This window comes from Struthio camelus, chromosome W (assembly GCF_040807025.1).
Source record: "Struthio camelus isolate bStrCam1 chromosome W, bStrCam1.hap1, whole genome shotgun sequence".
NCBI lineage: Eukaryota > Metazoa > Chordata > Aves > Struthioniformes > Struthionidae > Struthio > Struthio camelus.
Genome location: NC_090981.1, coordinates 49,899,898 through 49,919,168, shown reverse-complemented (window position 1 = coordinate 49,919,168; position 19,271 = coordinate 49,899,898). Strand labels below are relative to the sequence as shown.

The 19,271-nt window shown below is 42.7% G+C and overlaps 2 protein-coding genes across 2 annotated transcripts in view; one reads left to right on the top strand and one right to left on the bottom strand.

Annotated features, from left to right (window-relative positions):
- LOC138064186 (cell division cycle protein 20 homolog B-like) overlaps positions 1-18,461 on the bottom strand; it is a 32,738-nt gene extending 14,277 nt beyond the window's left edge. The window contains exons 1-4 of the mRNA XM_068925748.1: positions 18,424-18,461; positions 17,879-17,950; positions 4,215-4,431; positions 2,644-2,765 (exon numbers count right to left, since the gene is read on the bottom strand). Of these exons, the coding sequence (XP_068781849.1) occupies positions 2,644-2,765; positions 4,215-4,431; positions 17,879-17,941 (402 nt within the window). The 5' untranslated portion in view covers positions 17,942-17,950; positions 18,424-18,461. The remainder of the gene's footprint in view (positions 1-2,643; positions 2,766-4,214; positions 4,432-17,878; positions 17,951-18,423) is intronic.
- Positions 7,399-12,015, top strand: LOC104146850 (probable glutathione peroxidase 8). The gene is made up of 3 exons (XM_009679092.2): positions 7,399-7,641; positions 8,266-8,527; positions 11,255-12,015. The coding sequence occupies exons 1-3, from the start codon at positions 7,435-7,437 to the stop codon at positions 11,416-11,418; spliced, it is 633 nt and encodes a 210-aa protein (XP_009677387.1). The 5' UTR covers positions 7,399-7,434; the 3' UTR covers positions 11,419-12,015.
- Positions 18,462-19,271: the final 810 nt, after the last annotated feature.

Below are 19,271 nucleotides of genomic sequence, written 5' to 3'. Positions count from 1 at the left end.
GGTTCATATCAGCTCACATGGGACACGAATCTCTTCACTCATCCCTAATAACGCGTTTCTTCATAATGTTTATTTACTGAGTGGAACGCTTCGATGACAGCCTCTCTGTGTACTTGTCCAGAAACTGTTTGGTCTGTAATTTTTTGTTCAGTCAGGTGGAAATGCAGCTGGTGCTTTCAACAGCCACTCAAGATTAACAATGTGTTCCTTCTCCACTGTCTGTGAAATCTAGTCTTTCCAAGCAAACCCAGTGTTGCTTTCCTTCAAAACCCTGTTGTAATAATAAGAAATATCTCACAAAAAACATAACTAAAAGAAGTGTTCCTCCTTTACATATCCCAGCTGTTCTACAGCAGGCTTTCTGCTCCAAGAGGCTCTTTCTCCATGATTTATATAGACAACTTGGCAGAAAGCTAATCAGATTGTTTGGATCTGTATCCCTCTAAAAGTAAGTGCAGACATTTCTATGGAGAACTTACTGTGTACATAGGGAAGTATTCTTTTGGCCAAAGAGACCACACATGTTCACTGGAATGTGAGGATGTTTTGTTTTCAATGCATCCCACTCGTTTTATGCTACCAGGCAGGACAAATTAAATAGCCATTAATCACTATATCTGAAAAGATTAATAGATTTTCTTACAGTTTTAGGTAGGACTGACCATTCCAAATGGTTTTAGGCAGGACTTGAGTTTTGGTCATCCCACGATGTCATTGCAGACATTCACATCACACTTAGAAGTTGTGTGGTCCTTGGTGTAGGACTGTGAATATCTTAATTCTAACTCAATTTCTGCTTGCCAATTACAGTGTGATTCTAGGTAAGTCATCTCACCTCTCTATGTAACACTATTTCATGTATAAAGTAAAGGCAATAATATTTACTCATCTTTTAAAAAGATTGATCTAAGGAGGGAAGAATATTTTACAACTACTTTCTAGAAAGTTCTTATCACCTCACAAAAAGGTTTTATTACATTTCTCTGTGGGGTAGATTAAACCAAGATTACTAAACCCATAGAGCTTGGGTATTTTTACAATTCTAAAATTCATAGACTCTCCTATGAGACCACAAGGGGAAAAAAAAAAAAGAAAAAAGCATTGTTCTTGAAAAGAGGATTTTTCAGAATATTTTGCTTATTAAAAAAGGAAAGTGATTACCCCGAGGACCAAAATTCCCAGGGTGACATAAAAGCAAGGTCTTTTTGTAACATCCAGTGACCTTCAGGAACACAAGTATCAAAAGATATCACCCAACAATCTCATTAGGTCACCTGTCCTGATACCACTTCCTTTTTTCAGAAGTTGAGCTTGATACCCTCATTGAATCTTCTCAGTAATACTGAAGAACGACTTCTACAAACCAGTTTAAGCCAGGTCACCGAGTATGCAGCTGTGAAGCAGCCCTACTCAGCAGTTACAGCCAGAAAAGTAACCATGCGAAAATGGCTATCAGTGTCTTCAGTACTGCGCTTGCAACTGGTGCAATCAAGGACAGGACAGCACAAGTCAAAGTGTGGTCACTGACTAAAAGTTTACAATTTAATATATGAACAGTCATGGCTAGATAGCACTAAGAGAGGGACGTGTTTTTTATTTTCATGATGTGATAATAACTTTTACTAACACAGATAAGCATCACTATACTTCACAAAAGAAGTTAATTTCCAAAAAGTTAGTGAACAGAAACAGACGGGTTGGTGCATAAATTTAAGATGACTAAAAAGAAAAAGGTGAAGCCTGAATTTAAATAAAGGGTCAGTGTCCATTAGGTACTGTTTTTTTTTTTTTTTTAATCACTGTACATTTTATCCGTTCATTTTGCTAAATTACAGGAACAGATTTCAAAGCATATATTTCATCTAAAAGCAGTTAAAATTCAATAGGTATATTAGTCCACAAAATGCACCAATCAGCATAACATTATAGGATCCATTGGCAAAGCAAAGCCAGCATGCCTATCTAGTTGATCAGCACTGCCTGCTTCCTCCCCTCCAGTTACGAGGATTCGTCTCCTCCTTATTGCAGCCTCAGAGTTTTTAACACCTCAAGCTCTGGTCTGACGTTTTTGTTTCATATGGTAAGCCGATTCCATGTCTTCTTCCACCCATGGCCATGAATCATTACAAGTTACCATCTGACCTTTGAGCTTCCATTGTCATGATAAAAGATTTTATTCACAGAGAGGTACTTTTTAGTAGTTCATAGCATCTCACTCTGTCTACGTGACAAAATGAATAGCTACATCCTGCACAACTGCAGGAGTGATCTTCACATACAGCGGTTATCAAAGTAAGTGGAAAATTGAGTCATTCATATTTTTCATGCTTTTTTTTTTTTTGATAATATATGTTTTCCCTCAGAGGTAACAAACAAATCGAGGGCTTCACCAGCTTGGTTTCAATTTTAGTTTGTAGGACAATAGCTTGAAGGAAGCGGACAGAAGCTGAACCAAATAAATGACAAAGCAATCGTTCCTGACATTTCTCTAGCAGATATTTCCTAAAGGGACCTCCTCTTGTTACTATTCTCTATGTTAATAAGGTAGCATGTACATAACAGATTCCAGGCCAAAAATAAGGTAAGAGAACACATCAGGAAAGCAAATATCCTACCTGTGTATCTGAATGTTGCATTACTTACCTGTCTCTCTCCCATTTCAGCTCTGCTGCTGTTTCTCCCTTCTAAGCCTGCTACATTGCAACCGCTAAGTAGAGTCACACCAGTTTTCTTGACAGAGAGTTTGTTAGGTACCTGAGATGACACTGCAAAATCAATTTTAATGAAGTGGTTCCTTTAAGAATACACAAGGAAGTTTGTCTAGTACTTTTCAGAATAGCACTGATTTCAGAGTAACACTACTCTGAAAGCAGATCTGACACACTAGAAGTGGGACGATATAAACAATGACACTTGAGCTATTCATGCTGGTTTCCCTTTACAGTCAGTGGAGAGCAGAAGGCAATTCTACAGCACTATTCCTCTCACCCTGAAAGAGAGGTCTAAAAAAAGATCAGAAATGGGAGCCTTACTTAGTCTCATAGCTCCTCCAGGAAAGTCCTCCATGTATGTGTAGTGCATAAACCCTTCCCCATTTTCCCTCAGCACTGCTGAAATTAGGAGTCAGTAAATCCAAAGGCTCACTTTAATCTTTCCTCAGCTCCCTCTGTTGTTCATGGAGAGAAACAGCCTCCAGAGCCAGTTCTCCAGACCAAGTCAGAGTACTGAAAAATTGGTCTGTGCTCTGAATGGCCCTCTGCAGGAGCTTCTAAACATGGTGAGCTGACGACGAGGCTCCCTTGGCAGACAGGACCTTTGTCAACACCTGAAGCCTCAGGCAGTGGAGGGGAGACAAAAAGATAGGGCAAGCTTCTCCTTCAATGGGTCATCTCCAAATGCAGCTCACGAGCTGAACCTTAAAACCTGTATAGAACTAGCACTAGGCCTGTTGCTCCCACAACTCCCATCTTCGTGTGCAAAAGAGCACAGAAACAGCCTTGTGTTTTCCCCAAATCCTCTCTGTACACTACACCACATCCAGGCATACAAACTAGTCCAGGTTCTGCAGACATGGCCTTGCCTAGGGTAGCTGTGTGTAGGAAAAAAGGGAAGCAGAGGGACGGGAAGAAGTGAGGTTTACATGAACTCTCCTACCATCTTATTGGCTATTGTCAGCTACTGCAGATATGGACAAGGAGTAACACACCCTGTACACTGTTACAGCCCAGTGCAGCTTGAACCCAGGTCAATACAGCCCCCATCTTTGAGGCACAGAAGGTGCTCTGCAGGAAGACATACTTGGTTGGGGATGGGGTTTTGGCCTCTTTTCTTTCACTCTCTCAGATATCAACTCTCTGTATGACCTGCTGCGTCTGTCCTAGACGGTTTGTGCACTGATAACAGGAACCTTGGGCCTGGCTTTCCTCTCACATCAGCAGTGTGATTCTACTGAGAGGAAGCTGGCCCTAAGCTCACTCTGCCTGTGATGGTCTATACAGACTGCTGCTGCACACAGTGATAGCCAAAGCTCTTGTCCACTGGGACAGGAGGGAACACCATCCCACACCTTACAGTGAATCCCTTCTCTTGGGAATTTCAGAAGCTGCTATATGACCCCATCCCACACCTTACAGTGAATCCCCTTTCCTGGGAATTTCAGAAGCCCCTGTATGACCCCATCCTCTATAAGAAACCTCCTTTGCAGTTTGACTGACCTGGAGCCTTCCCAGGTGTGTTGATGAGCTGAGGTGCCCCAGAGGCACTAAGATCTGTCATCTGAGAGGCCCTGTGCAGAGCCTCTGTGTTGCTTCTCATGTGCAGCTGCTGCCATCTTGTGACAACAGGGCTACTTGCCACCGGAGCACTGGCTGTCAGCTTCTTCTTGATGGAACTCTTAAACCTGGAGTACGGGGTCCTTCCAGAGTCTGGGGTCTGCATAAAGGAAGAGATCCCAATCACTAAAATTAGTCATGACTTAACCTTGTTCTGTCCCTTTACACTGTTTTGCCCACCCGTAAGAAAGCTTTGCTCTGCCACTCTGCATGGGCTTACGTCACCTCACAGCAGCAGGCTGTGAAAACGCACATTGGGCTGAGGATGGCTCCAACAATTGCCTGGGTGAAAACTTTCTGCCCAGGTCAGCCTCTGTAAAGCAAGGGCAGCCCCTGTTGGGCCTTGGTCTCTGCTTCATACACAGATCAGGGCAACTGCCATGCTCAGGGATGGTTGACCTCTCCTCAAATCCTACAGCAACAGGATATGGGAGCACATTGTGACAAGCGGATTTCTCTGCCCACAACTAACCCCAAAAGCAGACAGTAGAATCTGAATTGATATAAATCCAAGTTCACAAAATTAAGAGAGATACTACTGAGAGAAATACCAAGCATGCAACGCTCGAAGAGTTCAAATGGGGAACTTTTACATCAGCAAAGGTGAAATTACGGGTGAATTCAGTTACTTGCATGTAAATTGCTTCACCTCAGGACAAGCTAAGGGACATGGTTTCCTGATACAGTGAGTGACTGGACTTACCTGTCCCAGAACACAGAGGAGAAAAAAAAAAAAAACCAACATACAGGAATTGAACCAAGTTAGAATTGGAGCTGAGTCACTACTTCCAGTTAGACAATCAGTAGGATACTTACCTAAGAAAGAAATGCTTAAAGAATCTAAAATGAGGAAGTTAAAACCCTTACAGATTTAAGCATAAGAGGCAGTATATTAAGAGTGACAGAGAAAAAAAAAAAAAGATTAAATGACAAGGTATACAAATTTTCCTAGTCAGGTAAGTAGCTTGAATCAATGGGCAATGACCTGAGGTGAAGACAATAGATAGAAGTAAAGTAGGGAAAGTAAAATTTCAGGTAGAAATTAGGAAGCCTAAAGAAAAAGTAAGACAAGGACGTAAGTGGTATATCACTAGCCCCTAACATCACAGTAATCAAAAATGAAGATTCATTACTTGCCAAGGTCATGCCAAAAGCCTGTGGTGGAGAATTAAACTAAATTCAGGTCACTCATGCATTAGCCTTCAGCACAGGCCTTTGAAAGACTCAACACGTTTTCAGACATTTCATTTAGGATCCTGGATCTAGTCTCTCCTGAGAGAAGGGCATTCAGTAAAACCTCGTTTTGGCTGTTTGAAATCAGGCTACTTTTCTGACCTTTATCCAAAGAAGGACTTAGCTTGTTTCTTATTTCTGAATCTCCTCACTGACAGTTTGGCTGGCTCGTGTTATTATTTTTAATGTTGTCTTATACTTTGTAATACATTAAGGCATACTATATTAATTAAAATTAAATGATAGATTTACGTTTCTTACTTTTAAATCCATTCATACAGACAATCCCTAAACAAATAAGTAGCCCTAAACATAAGAACATATCAAAATTTGAATTGGGAGAGCCTGGATAATATCAAACACAAGATCTTGTTCTTCGGACAGTTTTAAAGCCAGGCATAGGGCAAATAATGAAAGTAGCAACAGTAACAAGCAAACACAGCATACAGGCTTTTGAATCGCTATTAGCAACTTCAGTAAATATTTGTAATATAATAAGAATGAAGTTGTGCAATTTTTTTGATTTCTGAAATAATGTGAGATGCAATTTAAAAGCAGCTAAGATACTTATGCTCTGAACTCCTGCATTGATTTGCTGAACTTGGACACATTCCAGCTCGACTTTTAAATGGCCTTTGAGGTCAGCAGTGCTTGCTGTTTGACTGTAGCTGTGTTCATTTCAGCACAGAAGTCCGTGCCTGCTCTGTTCCCCACCTCTGAAACATGATGCTTTTAGGCCTCAGTGTCAGTCAGACCTCAAGCCTCACATACGCTCAAATCAGAGAAGACACCCATACAAATACTGGAAGCCAACAGAACTGATAGAGCGTGAGAAGGAATAGTAAAAGGTCAGGAAGAAAACGGGAAGATGAGAAAAGGGAAGACATGAAGAATTATTGACAAAAAAAATCTGTTCTTTCAGTAACTGCATTGTCATCACTACATGTTGATGTCTAAAACGTCCCTGTGGATACGAAGAAGCAACAGGCAAAGACATCAAAGTGTTCTAGCATAGGGGAAAAGTATTGAACATAGAAAATCATAAGAGGCAGATAGAGAAGACACCAAACTTGCATGGCTTTAAAGTTCAGAGTGTCTTTCACAGTTCCTCAGTAAAACCCCACTTAGATCTGAGATTCTCAGTCAATTCATTCTGCTCTTGTGCAGACTCTTCAGCTTCTCATCTCAGCAGAGCTACAAGCAGTTAGGCAGTAGCATTAAAAAAAAAAAAAAGCTCATTTTCTATCATCAGTTCTATGCCCCCTTCTCCCATTAAAAAAAAAAAAAAAAATTTGATTTTCTTCCTTCATTCCTTCACACCAGCTCGCAAACAAGGAGTCTTACTTTCCCAATGTGCTGTAAAAGACTCTTACAGACAAATCCACAGATGCTGCCTGCAATCACTCAGCAGCTGATGACAGGCAGAAGAGAGGCAGCAAACAGTGCAGGTTCTGCCACACTGCCCTCCTTCTACCTAAACAGCTGGTTCCAAAACTGCTTGTCCTGCCTGATAGCACAAGGGCCCAGAGGCTGTGCTAGAGCTGCACTTACAGACCAGCAAAAAAGCTCCCAGTCAGTTCTCAAGATAATGTGCAAACACTGGAGTTTTCCACGTAAGTCAGCTGAATAAAGCAATCAATAAATACCCTTAGGTGATGGGAACACATTTTCCATTTGTTTCTTTTTTCCTAGTGAGAGATATTTCTGTAATTTTCTAAGTGTTCTGAAGTCCAGCATAGTCGCTTCTACAGCAGGAAGAAAATGAGCAGCTTGTTCTTTTTAGCCTGAGCCGCGCAGCTGCGAGTTTCATATTTCAGCTCCTCCTTCACATTCCAGGCCTGCCCAGGCTCCTCTCCAAAGTTTCTGAAAAATGGAGCCTCTTACAACTACTTATCCTTTAAAATATTCAGTGCCCAAAGCCAGGGTCTTTGTTGTTTTTCTGTCGATGGTTTTGTGTACTGCAGTTCTCTGCCTACTGCAACTCAAATTTTTTAAACCTAAAATGAAAGATTTTTATTCTTTTGAAGTCAAGGATTCACGAGGAAGGATTGTTTCCTTGGAAAAGTACAGAGGGAAAGTAAGTTACAACTTCATTATATCTTTGCCTTGAATCTATACTGAAAACTATATCCATTTGTAGGTGGCAAAAAAGTTTGGTCCGGGGAATTTATGACAGAGTTTGCGCTAATTTCCTGTTCTTTAAAATGTAAATGGTAAGCTAGAGGGAAATCTATTTTACGTAGGTATGTTTCAAGAATTAAGGACTAAAGCTAACAAATTTTTTTTAAAATTATATTCTTTATTACAAATCAATAAGGTTAACAACGGAATATGTGCATTTTAACCATGTTAGTCAAGAAGGGCAGCACGTTGTGTTGAATTTTTGTAGCTGACCTAATAAACATGATTTTAGTGCCTGTCTTAAATATATGCTTTTTACATGCTTATTTTTAAGCAAAGCTGTAATCAGAAACAGTCGGTCCACTTACAGGATTTTTAAAACAAGAGGTCTCAAAAAAAAAGTAAATACCTTCAGCTGCTATCACTCTTACTCTGTTTACTAAAATTATGGTCAGAGAGATAAGTCTAGCCCTCCAGAGAGGACAACTGAGACAGTGGAATATGCCACTTTAAGACTTGATTGAAATCTCTATGCTATCTTTAGTTTCCTTCTAAGTATTCTAACTTTATTTCTCTGAAGGCGACTTTGGTTGTAAACGTGGCCAGTTACTGCCAACACACAGACAAAAATTACATCGCACTGCAAGAATTACACAGAGAGTTTGGTCCCTCCCACTTCACTGTGCTGGCCTTTCCCTGCAACCAGTTTGGAGAATCAGAGCCTAGTTCAAGCCAGGAAATAGAATCTTTTGCCAAAGGAAACTATGGAGTAACCTTCCCTGTTTTCCACAAAATCAAGATTCTAGGATCAGAAGCAGAGCCGGCCTTTAAATTTCTAATAGGTAACTATTTTCTTTTGTATCTTGCACTGCCTGTACTTGTGGTATTGTATCTACATTTGAATGTAGATATTAAAAAAAGAGTTTAGAAGAGTTGTACCCTGAAAGCACCTGTTTCTCCCCACTTATGATAAAAAGTCTGCTATGACTAGCCCAGCTAGAAACATCTCTTTTGCGGACATACAAAGCTGAGTGCAAAGACTCCCATCTACAAAATCCTGTTTCAAACTATGTGATTTTTGTTGGAAAACAACTTTTCTTATGGTGAAAAATGTAACTGTGGTTGTCTTAATATTAGTGGAAGAATTAACAAACACCTGCGGATAAGAAAATGCGTTTCTTAGCAAAGAGTCATTACATTAACTCATCTTGTAAGTTTAAGGGCCCAGTCTACAAAATCCACTTGCACAAGTATTCCAGACTCCTGTTACGTTAGGCATTTACTGACTTAAAGCCTCATGCTCTCACAAGTGAAATGAGGCTGTATTCAGGTGACCAAAATCCTCACAGACACAAAGCCAACTAAAAAGCCTCTCTGAATTTTCCCGAGCTGTGGTCAGATCTTCATATACCAAGCACTGGTATATGAAAGAAAGGAAAATTAGACCACAACCCTTTTCTACCACATCTTTTTTAACTAGAAAATAAGGTATGAGAAGACCCCTAGCTATATTCCATCTCATTGTCCCATTCAGGGTCACAGCTACCTAAACCAGTACAACAGGTGCTTTTCCAGACTAGTACAGTAGTCACAAACTCCAAAACTTCCCAGTCTATTCCAGTTCTTCACAACTCCTCTCGTTAGAAAGCTATTTGCACATCTAAATGAAATCTTTCTTACATCCCTTAAACCCATTGCTTCTCGTCATATCCTCAGTGATACCTCTTAGGTACTTGAAAATTATTATCGTGCCTTTCCTCAGTTATTTCTCAACTGGTCACAACAGTTGCTATGACTGCCTTTCCTCCCACCTACCTCTAGGCATCTCGCTGAGGACCTCAGGTAAAGCCTCGTTGTTTCCAGTTGCCCCGATGTCCTGTGGAATTACTGACTTGCACTCTGCAGGGGCCTCTCCAAGTTCATTAGAGAGGCGACTATGGCAAGTAGGTACCAGATCCCAGAGCAGTTAGTATCACTGTGCCTCACATCCTCATCTTTCAACAGATGGATTATTTACCAACCCCACATAGGATGATGATGTGAGGATACAGAAGTGAAAAGGGAAACTTGGATGTCACAACAGGGGGCATGCCACATGCACTATTTTATGCCATCAGTTTGGAACTAAACCTTGTTTCCGTTCACCTAGCCGAAAACATTGGACTTTGTTTGTCCTCCATGATCTTACCAAGGAGAAGAGTTGCACTTTAACGACAGCACTGAGGGTGTAAAATTTAGAAGGCTTTGACCAGTTGCCTGGCTAGATAAATATCTACTCCTACCCATACAGAAACATACCACATTCACTCATTCAGTTCTTATTTGACGTTGTTCATCTATAAAAAGGAGAAAGATCCCCCAGGAATTAAATATTTTGAAATAAGGCCTTTCTTTCCCTGTATTCCTCTGCTTCACAGGAAATTATTGTGCATCACCAGAGTACCACCTCTCCTATATTTAGTTGTCTTGACAATCAGAAGGTTGAACGTTTTCATCCTACACCTTCTGCTGACTGTGACTGTTAGCTGGCATTTGCCCTCCTCTGCTAGACAGGTTAGTGCAAAGAGGACCTACTGGGAGCATAAATACGGTGCCAGGGCCTTCATGCAACTCGACATCCTGTTGTCTTCATAGCAGTTAGGTGTTTTGCTGGCCCAGTGCAAGGTTTGTGACCTTGCCATTCCTGGAATAACCTCCAGCTTCCTACGTATGTATACTTACAGATACTCATATACATTAATAAGTATTGAAAGAACACTCAGAGATGGGGTTACGTTACCTCAAAAGCGATCCTAGATGCACACAACTCAGCAAAGCTAGAATTACTAGCTGGGTCAGAGCCTCCCTGACAAGACCTTTACTATACCCATTGCTTGCACGGAGTCCTATTACAGACGTGATATTACAAATATTATAAGTGGCAAAATTCAGCACACTGCCTCCAAGAATGACTGTGGGGCTCAGCATTGTTCCCCACTGCATGCCTGTCCCCTGGTCAAAATCTCATGCAGTTTTCTAGTTCTTCCCTCAAAGCAAGACTTCCCCTTCCTGACCAGGTCTAGTAAGACTCTACCACGATAAAGGCAGAGTCAAGAAGCTGCTTCAGTCTCCTCTGGGAGCCATATGGTTTCCTGACACTATTTCTGGGGTCAAAAGGCTTTCTGCCAGGAATTCATTACAGCAAAGTTACCAGTAAGGTTCTGCCTCACGGGTTGGAAAGAGCTGAAGCAAGCAACCACAGCCACCATCACTTCCTGCTCCCATTTCTCCTCACGTAAGCCCACATAACACTGAGGATTCCCTGATGAGCATGCAACCCCCATACACTCCTCCATAGGAAGCGGAGCATAGTAAAAGTAGAAACTTTTCAACGGTTTCAGCAGAAGGTGAGAGTATCATGCACTTCCACTTTTCAGATCATTAACACCAAACAGTAAACTCAGGTCCAGAACGCTAGCAAAGAACAAGGTAGGATTAAAATGAACAAACAGCTAACCAGTCACTGCTAAGTAATGAAATAATTGCAAGCCTCAGGGAGTCATTAAAATGCTCTGATGCCACTCTTGCAGATTCTTCAAAGAAAGAGCCTAGATGGAATTTCTGGAAATATCTTGTCAGCCCCGAAGGTAAAGTTGTGAAATTCTGGAGACCTGAAGAGCCCATAGAAACTATCAAGCCAGAAGTAGCATCCTTGATCAGGCAGATCATCATGAAAAAAAAAGAAGACCTCTGAAAAAGCCATTCAGTCTGTGAATCCATTCAACAGCATGTGTGCACAACCTTAGTACATTCCCGGGAAATGCTGCTAGAAGTGAAACCATCAGGTGATTTTACTTCTCTTTGGTGTTAGTATTTTCAGCTCCACTATGTCAATTAACGTTGGGTTTGCTCCTCCAATAGCCTTGAGCACCACTGAAGCCACTGAGAATGGCAAGACACTCAGTATCCTGCAGGACTGGACCTGCAATTGGCATAAAGTTTCTGAATGTTTCTTTACATTGCTGACTGCAGTTAGTCACAGTTGTCACCAGCAGGAATATAGCTAAAAACAAGAGGACCTGTGCAAACACTGAATAATTTACCAGAGAGTTTTGTTTCACATCTACCAATAAAAACAGGTTTTGGTATTCCATTAATACGTAACTACTCTAACTGAATGACATGGAGTCCAGAGGTATCATATCAGTGTTTTTAGAAAAAAAAGCCACTTAAGATACCAGCTTTGCAATATTAACAGAGGACGATTACTGAATTGTGAAGCTGTAAACCTAGTCCAAAAAAAAAAAAAAAAGAAAAACTGTACATAGAAAATGAGATTATTATTAAAAGAAAAAAGTGACAAAAATGTTTCCTTGCCTGCTTTGTGTGTATTTTGATTCGTTTTACATTTCACCTGTACAGCAACACCTGAAGCCTCATACGACTTCTCCATATATTTGCACTGCAGTATAGTGCCTTGGCTGTGAGCTCATCTCCTGCTGGATTCCCCAGTCTTCTGATCTGGAGGAAGGCAGGGCCTTTGTGAACACACCTGGCTGCCTAGAGCAGGATGCAAGGGGCAAAACAAAACAAAACAAAGAACCACACACACAAACAATAGACTGGCACACTAACAGACATCCTCTAGCACATCTTTGAGATAGTTCAAGATGATGTTCCCCAGCCATGTACCCTACTAGAAAACAATAGTCTTCAAGCAGAGGCAGCAAAAAGGGGGCTGCAAGCCCTGCTCTTCTCACCTTGAAATCCTCCCAGTCCAGCATACAACTGCAAACTCATTTTGAATTAAATAAACGTAAGTGAGCAAAGCAGGGTGGGATAGGTTGATTGTTCTGTTTCAAACTGCCAAGTGTTTTTGTAAGATATACCCTCTCCTTAAATAACTCAATGTGTGGGCATTAACACCAAATATCCTTCCTGGTGTTCAGAAATAGCCTGGGATATTAGCATATGGCTGGAGAGAATTATCAAATCCGCTGTTTGCTGTTTACTTCAGATTCCTAGAAAAGGAAACTTTTGCCTAAGAAAACACTCACCGAACATCTTCCCTTTCTTAGTCACAGTATGATATATCCACCTTGTGTAGAAATGTGTGAACTGAATTTAGGTATCATTCAATCCTGAATCTAAACATGGACTGAGTTTTTCCAAGTTTACTGTTTAATTACTGTTCCTCCAAAAAAAAAAAAAAAGCACTGTGCTTGCACTAACCGTTCACTATTCAGACATACCATCTCTTCCAATGTAATATATAGGGAAAATCACTTCCTTCTTAAAACCAAGTTACCAGTTATCACAAGTAAAAGTAAAGCATCTTAAACTGTAAAACTTGCACAGACTTAGAAAGGCAAATAAATAATAACCAAATTAGAACAGTTACACAGCAAAGCACCTATTTACCTGTGATAAAAGCCAATACAATATGAATACAAGTTTGTATAAATATCCACTTACAGTTTATGTAGCATAGAGCATATCAAAATATATACTAAACTACACATGCTATAAACTGATTAAAACCTATTTTTTGGATTCATAAATAATCCCACTGACTGCAGCTAAAACTACCCTCATAAAGAGGTTAACAGAATCCAGTCCAGAAGTTTTAAAGCTTCTTCAACTCCATTTGAGCATAACCTGAAAAATTTAATGCATCTTTCCCTCCTTCGATCTGACATAGCCTCATTATCTCCAACAGATATTATTTAACTATCAGCTCCTTGTTCCAAAAATTTACCTAGGAGTGCAAATAGTCTAAATATACTAGTACACATCAAATACAGAGTCCGTGATTGGACATGTCCCAGTTAATTCAAGTTATAACCGAAAATGCTTGGCTGCTGAGCACATATATCAATGGTTCAGTGAATATATGCCATGCTTGAGGAACTGAGATGTCCCAAGATGACTTCTAAAACAATATTTATGCTAGTAAATAAGACCAGACGCCTTTTTCTCGTGTTCCTGTAGTTAGATTCTCTTCTCTCCCACATAAGAGGGTGGCATTTCCCATACTCCCTACAGAGAACAGTCTGTGGCCCATGATATCACCTGACCTGCCTCAGTCACTGTACAATGAAGCCAAAATTGTGCCAAGTGTGCAGACAGTTGCACAGACAGATTTTGAACTCTGGCTGTGGTTTGTTTACTTAACCGGACACAGCTCCTGTTGCTCTGGAACAGCCTGTATTCATGACCTGCAGCCCCAGCTCCTTGATTTCTCTGTTTGCAAAGCAGCAACGTTATCTTCACATCTGGACATATCCCCAGAGCAGGGTCACTCAGGATGAAGGACTCTGTAGAAGTACTTCAACCTAACCCTGACTGCAGCAGCACCACCTTACAGCTCATCTTATTGCAGTCTGTGGCTCTAATCCAATACCACCACATATGCTTCACCCCAGCACTACCTCATTTTCCTGCTCCGGCCCTGCCTCTCACCCTCATTCCTGCTCCCACTTCTGACTGGATTTCTGGCCAGATTTTGGCCTCTTTATCTTGACACTCTGGAGATCTGCTTTATGTTCCAGTTTTGTGACTAGTTCCAACTTCTTTCCCCTGCTCTCCTTTTTCTAGGTCTCTGTTTACCTTGGTCCTCGGTTCAAACAACGTGCCCTCACAGCAAGCAGGGCCGCTTCCAGAGCCACAAATCCCAGGAGCTGTGGCCACTATTAGAAACGCATTTCACTGAACCCAATGCAGTGGATGATTCCAAGGTTTTTATTTATGCCTAAACGCAACCTGGAAGAATACAGTTTCCAGGTGGAGCTGACAAGCTGCAGAGAACCTTTTGTTCGTGAGAAATTTCTTTCCCTCCCCTCTTAGGCTCATTTTTTATCAAAGAACTGATCAAAGAAAGAACTTCCTAGTGAATTATAAACCCTACTTTCCAACAATTCTCATTTCACTCAGCTTAGCCTAAGTTTCACTGAGCTGAAACCACAGAATTCTTCTCACACAGAATGACATGCAGCAGTAAAGATAAAGCAGAGAAGCTTCAAAACCACATCTGTGGTCCCACTGTTCTCCTTTCGATACCATGCATGCATGTTCCAGAAGTTAAGAAGATGTCATTCAATGGTGTAAGAGAAGCATAAATTCACATGGGGCCTAAACCTGAAACTTTTACTTGAGTATGTAATACATAAATTAGCAGCTCTTTAGAAACCAGTTAGCTTATCTGCCTAACTGTGTCAAACACAGTTAAGTCTATTTGTATACCCTTCATTCACTTGGTTTGCATAAACTAGCACAATTCCTTTCAGCCAGGGGAGCTAGGTTGGTATAGGTCCCCACACCACCTACAGATCTGAGGAGATATTTATAACTGCATTCTGTATATTCTTGTGTCAACAGTGATGTGCTAATGTGGTAGTGTAGTTAGTTGCTGGCGTATAAAGAGCAGCTAACTAACTACACTGCCTAATCACCACACACAACACTAGGATCAACCTCATTCTACAGACCTTCACAACAATTGCTCCTATTTCCTTCCCTAGGAGACCTTCCTTGGAGGGTTTGCAAGAATGGGACTGTTACTTACTCTGGGTGCTCCTATAAGGACAGTTTTCTCTGCATTCTGTAAATAAGTGCCAAGATGCGAATAAAAGTATCACCATGTTACCTGTGACAATGTGTTTGATAGAAGTTCACAGTGCAATATGAATCAAAAGGATCAATGTGCTTCCAGCCTTTTATCCTTCCAAGGCATAAAATTGTGTCCTTTTAAAATTGTGTCTCCTGGCAAGACTGCATACCGTTTTTAAGCACACTGGTGATCCCAAATCAACTTACTCTGAGAAGGAAGGGGAGCAAAAAAATTCTCAAGTTCACCTACTTTTTAAAAGGTTTTTAAATTCCATTTCTTTAAGAAAGCTTTCAGAGAGCTTAAAGTTGTTTGAGATCTATTTAAATTATTTACCTATTTCAAGTATTTAAAAGCTTCCTACTACGTGTGTATCCAAGAGCAGATGAAAAACAGCCTAGGTGATAAGAATTTTCTCTCAATTATTTGGATAACAGGAATATGAGATAGAGCTATAATACTGAATATGAGCCTGAGAACAAAAAAAAAAAAAAAACCACAACTCCAAAAGATTCCTCAAAGAAAACTAGTAGTTCTGCAGTTTGTTGATCAAGGTATGCGGAGCAGGACAGCAACTGCATGTTAGCTGATGTCAGAATTTCAACCAGCTAACATACACTGCCATCCCATCACACACAGATGCACCACGCGTATTCGTGGAATTGAGATCCCTGACATTTCCCAGCATAACTGCCTTTCAACAGTGATGAGCTGGCCCTGCAGCAGGTGACAGTGCAGTAGTGACTGCTACATTCAGACAGAGCAGCCAGCTAACAATACACTGCCTACCAGACACAGAGTCTATGCATAGTGAGATCTATATATGAAATACCATATGCCTGAACTTGAGAGGTCTCTTCCACTTTCTACTTGAATTCAGTATTGCTCATCTCAGGGTTCATATTTTACAGATATTGCACTTCAAACAGTGGACATTTTCATAAAACAAATGGCACAGACAGTTTCTGATTCAGTAACAGACTTGAACTAAAGTAATAGTATAAACACCATGTGAAATGTGACTAGAGTCAGACGCGAGACTGTCATCAAGGAACTGTAAAGTGTTGCAGCCAGCTTCTTGCCTTAGTTGTATCAGCACCAGCACGGTATGTATCTCTACTGAGTTAATCTGTATCATACATACTTTATTTCGTTCCTCTTCTTCCTTGAGGAATGATTTATGGTCATTGCTAGAGTCATAATCTTGGGCTAGATGAATCCTGAATTTAACTCAGTACGGTCAATTTTAGGTTATTTTGAAATTAAACTTGGTTATTCCATAGTGGAACTTATCTCCAGGTGATGTGCTATACTGTACCACCATTTACAGTCATGAAACGGAGGATGCATAAAGATTCCAAGATTCAACCTCATTGATTTAGGCTGTATGGAGGTAAAATTTTACCTGCAACCCGCAAAGCCATTTGAGGTCATGCTGGAAGTCAGCCACAGAGTTGGATGCTTTGTATCAAAGTGAATGAAGACCAAATTTGAAACCTTTGCTTCTTAAATTCAGGCCCTAAATCACTCATATCTTATCTCACCAGTCTAGAATTCTCAAAATAAAACAGAACATTAAAACCTTTCTTGCCATAAGGCTGCTGTTAGCAGCTTCAGGAAAGCACTGGCTAATCGACTTCTGCTTGTTCCACAGCAAGAGAAGGCCACTTCTGAGTCTTCCACGATGCTGTTGAATGAAAGAGTCTGGAGTGCACCTAGCAGCTGTTCACACATCAGAAACAACAGCCAGCTAACAATGCACTGCCAGACTTGATACATTCTGTTGAGTTTTGGCCATTAGCTCCCTCTCCACACCCACCCACACCAGAGTTTTCCTCTTCCGGAGTCCAGTCATTACTCAGTTTAACAAAACAGCTTTTACCATGGGGTTACTGAAAAAAAATATTGACACTGAAGTGATATTCTCAGTGTGCTGGTAACTACATTTCTGTACTGCAGCTGCATTTAAGGGTGCACTGCTTATCCCCTGCTTCAGCATTTTCAGTATGGCTATTTCCTTTTACATCTTTACCTCCCGCTCAATCAGTTAGCTATCTGAATCGCACCAGAGTGCAAGCCTTGTGAATCACTTAAGGCAAGAGCTACCTGTATTGGGCATCTTGTTTACTGTCAAGATTTACATAGGTTTTCATCTGTGTTTCTACGGTATATGCAAGTCCTTCATTGTTTCTTTTGCTCTTACCACCCTCTAAACGTGGAAAAGTCAGCTTGCAGTGCCCATAAACAGACACTTTCCTACATCCATACAATTACTTCTATCAAATCAGGTAATTTTTGCTTTTAAGTAGCAGGTAGTCTCTCTAGTGCCAAGAGGAGAGAAGCCCACACTTCTGAACCCCCCACAGAATAGCTGTCACTGCCATAACTTGCGTATGTTATGTTGCATATGCATATGTTTTCCTAACATTTCACATCCTGCAGTTAAGCAAGTATGATAAGGATTAATAGTAAAGGAGAAATATTTGTCTTTAGAAAGGTACTTAAGATATTTTAAGTCTTCCTCATCTCCCTCTCAAAAGAAATATAAAAGTGAGAACTCCTTAAGTGCAACACACAGAGAAGAGTGAATGTCTATGCATGCACTTACCTTAATTGTTCTCTGTCGGTTTTGCTTTCTGCCCAGTTTAAGGTCTTTTCCAAGTCCTCTCATGACTTTTCCCTTTAAAGAAATACAGAGGCACAACACTTAATAAATGTGTGACTCTCACTGGAGCAGAAGTTTCTTCACCTTAAATCACCTGTCAGCTGAGCCTAGCTGCTGGCAAGACTTTATTGCCAGCCACAGCTCTTCCGCAGAGGCCGAGCTCCTAGCTGGGCTCCCCTAGCACTTCACCCCGGGGCCAGGGCAGCAGACAGCAGTCAGGTCCAACTCCAAAAGCACCAGCCAACCACCCACCCCCAACAGGGCATAGGCTGAGGGCAAACCCCAACACAGCAACCCATAGCACACCCTCATCCACCCGGACCGCCCTCGAGGCAGATTTTTCCCATTCCTGCTCCACTCCTCCCCGGGCGCAACTGACCCCACTGCCTCAAACCAGGCAGCCTCACCTACACGTAGGCCCCTGGGGCAAGACAACCACCGAGGACAGCAACCTACGGGCAAGGTAACCTAGCGGGAAGGCAACCTACGTGCGAGACAACCCAAACTAGAAGGTAACTTGTAGACGAGGCAGCCCACGGGCGGCAGCGAAGCGCTCGCGAGGGCGACACCACCCAACCGCCGCCTCCCGTCACCACCGCCGCCGCCGCCGGCTCCCTTTAAAGCGCCCGCACGCGCGGCCGCCGAGGCGGGAACCCCCCGCCGCGGGCGCTGATTGGCCGCCGCGCCGCGCGGCCCGCGCCGCGGGCACCCCCTCCCCTGGCAGGGTCGCTAGGCGGCGCTGCCCCGCGCCGCCCGCCCCGCCGGCGGGCCCCGGCGCGCCCCGGCTGCGCGGCGGCGGGACGCGGGGCGCGGGGCGGCGGCGCCGAGGAGCGCCGGCGGGCGGCGAGTGGCGGCAAAGGAGCGCCGCGCCGCGTGGCGGCTCCTCCAACGGCTGTGGGCAGGCGGGGAGGGCTCCTTCCCCCGCCCGGCGGGGGGCAGCAGCCTCCGGCGGGTTTGTCTGTCCGGGGACAGCAGCCGTTGGCGGTCGTTTGACCGCCGCAGTGGTGCTCCTCGGCCGCCAGGCCTCGCCCGCTGCCTGCGGGGCCGTGTGGGGCCGGGGGGGGGTCCCCCCGGAAAGGGGTCTGCGGTCGCGGCGGTGCTGCCACGGCTGCCACCACTGGGCCTAGGGCTGCACCAGGGCCAGGGCGCGAGCGAGGCCTCGTCACGCTGACCATGCAAAAAGCATCACATAGGCTTGCTTCTCGCTGAGGTTTTTACCTGCCGTGAGGAATCGCACCGCGGAAACCACCTCAGGGCGAGGGCCTGGATGCGCCCGGATCGGGCTCGGCTGCGGGCCGAGTGGGCTGTAGAGCGCCAAGGCCTGGCCGTGCTCCCG

What these genes read in the sequence shown, in the direction of transcription:
- LOC104146850 (XM_009679092.2), top strand. Translation starts at nt 7,435, where the DNA reads ATGGAGCCTCTTACAACTACTTATCCTTTAAAATATTCAGTGCCCAAA. An exon ending in TGGAAAAGTACAGAGGGAAA is followed by an intron (nt 7,642 to 8,265) that starts GTAAGTTACAAC and finishes ATTTCTCTGAAG; the next exon opens with GCGACTTTGGTTGTAAACGT. An exon ending in GGCCTTTAAATTTCTAATAG is followed by an intron (nt 8,528 to 11,254) that starts GTAACTATTTTC and finishes CCACTCTTGCAG; the next exon opens with ATTCTTCAAAGAAAGAGCCT.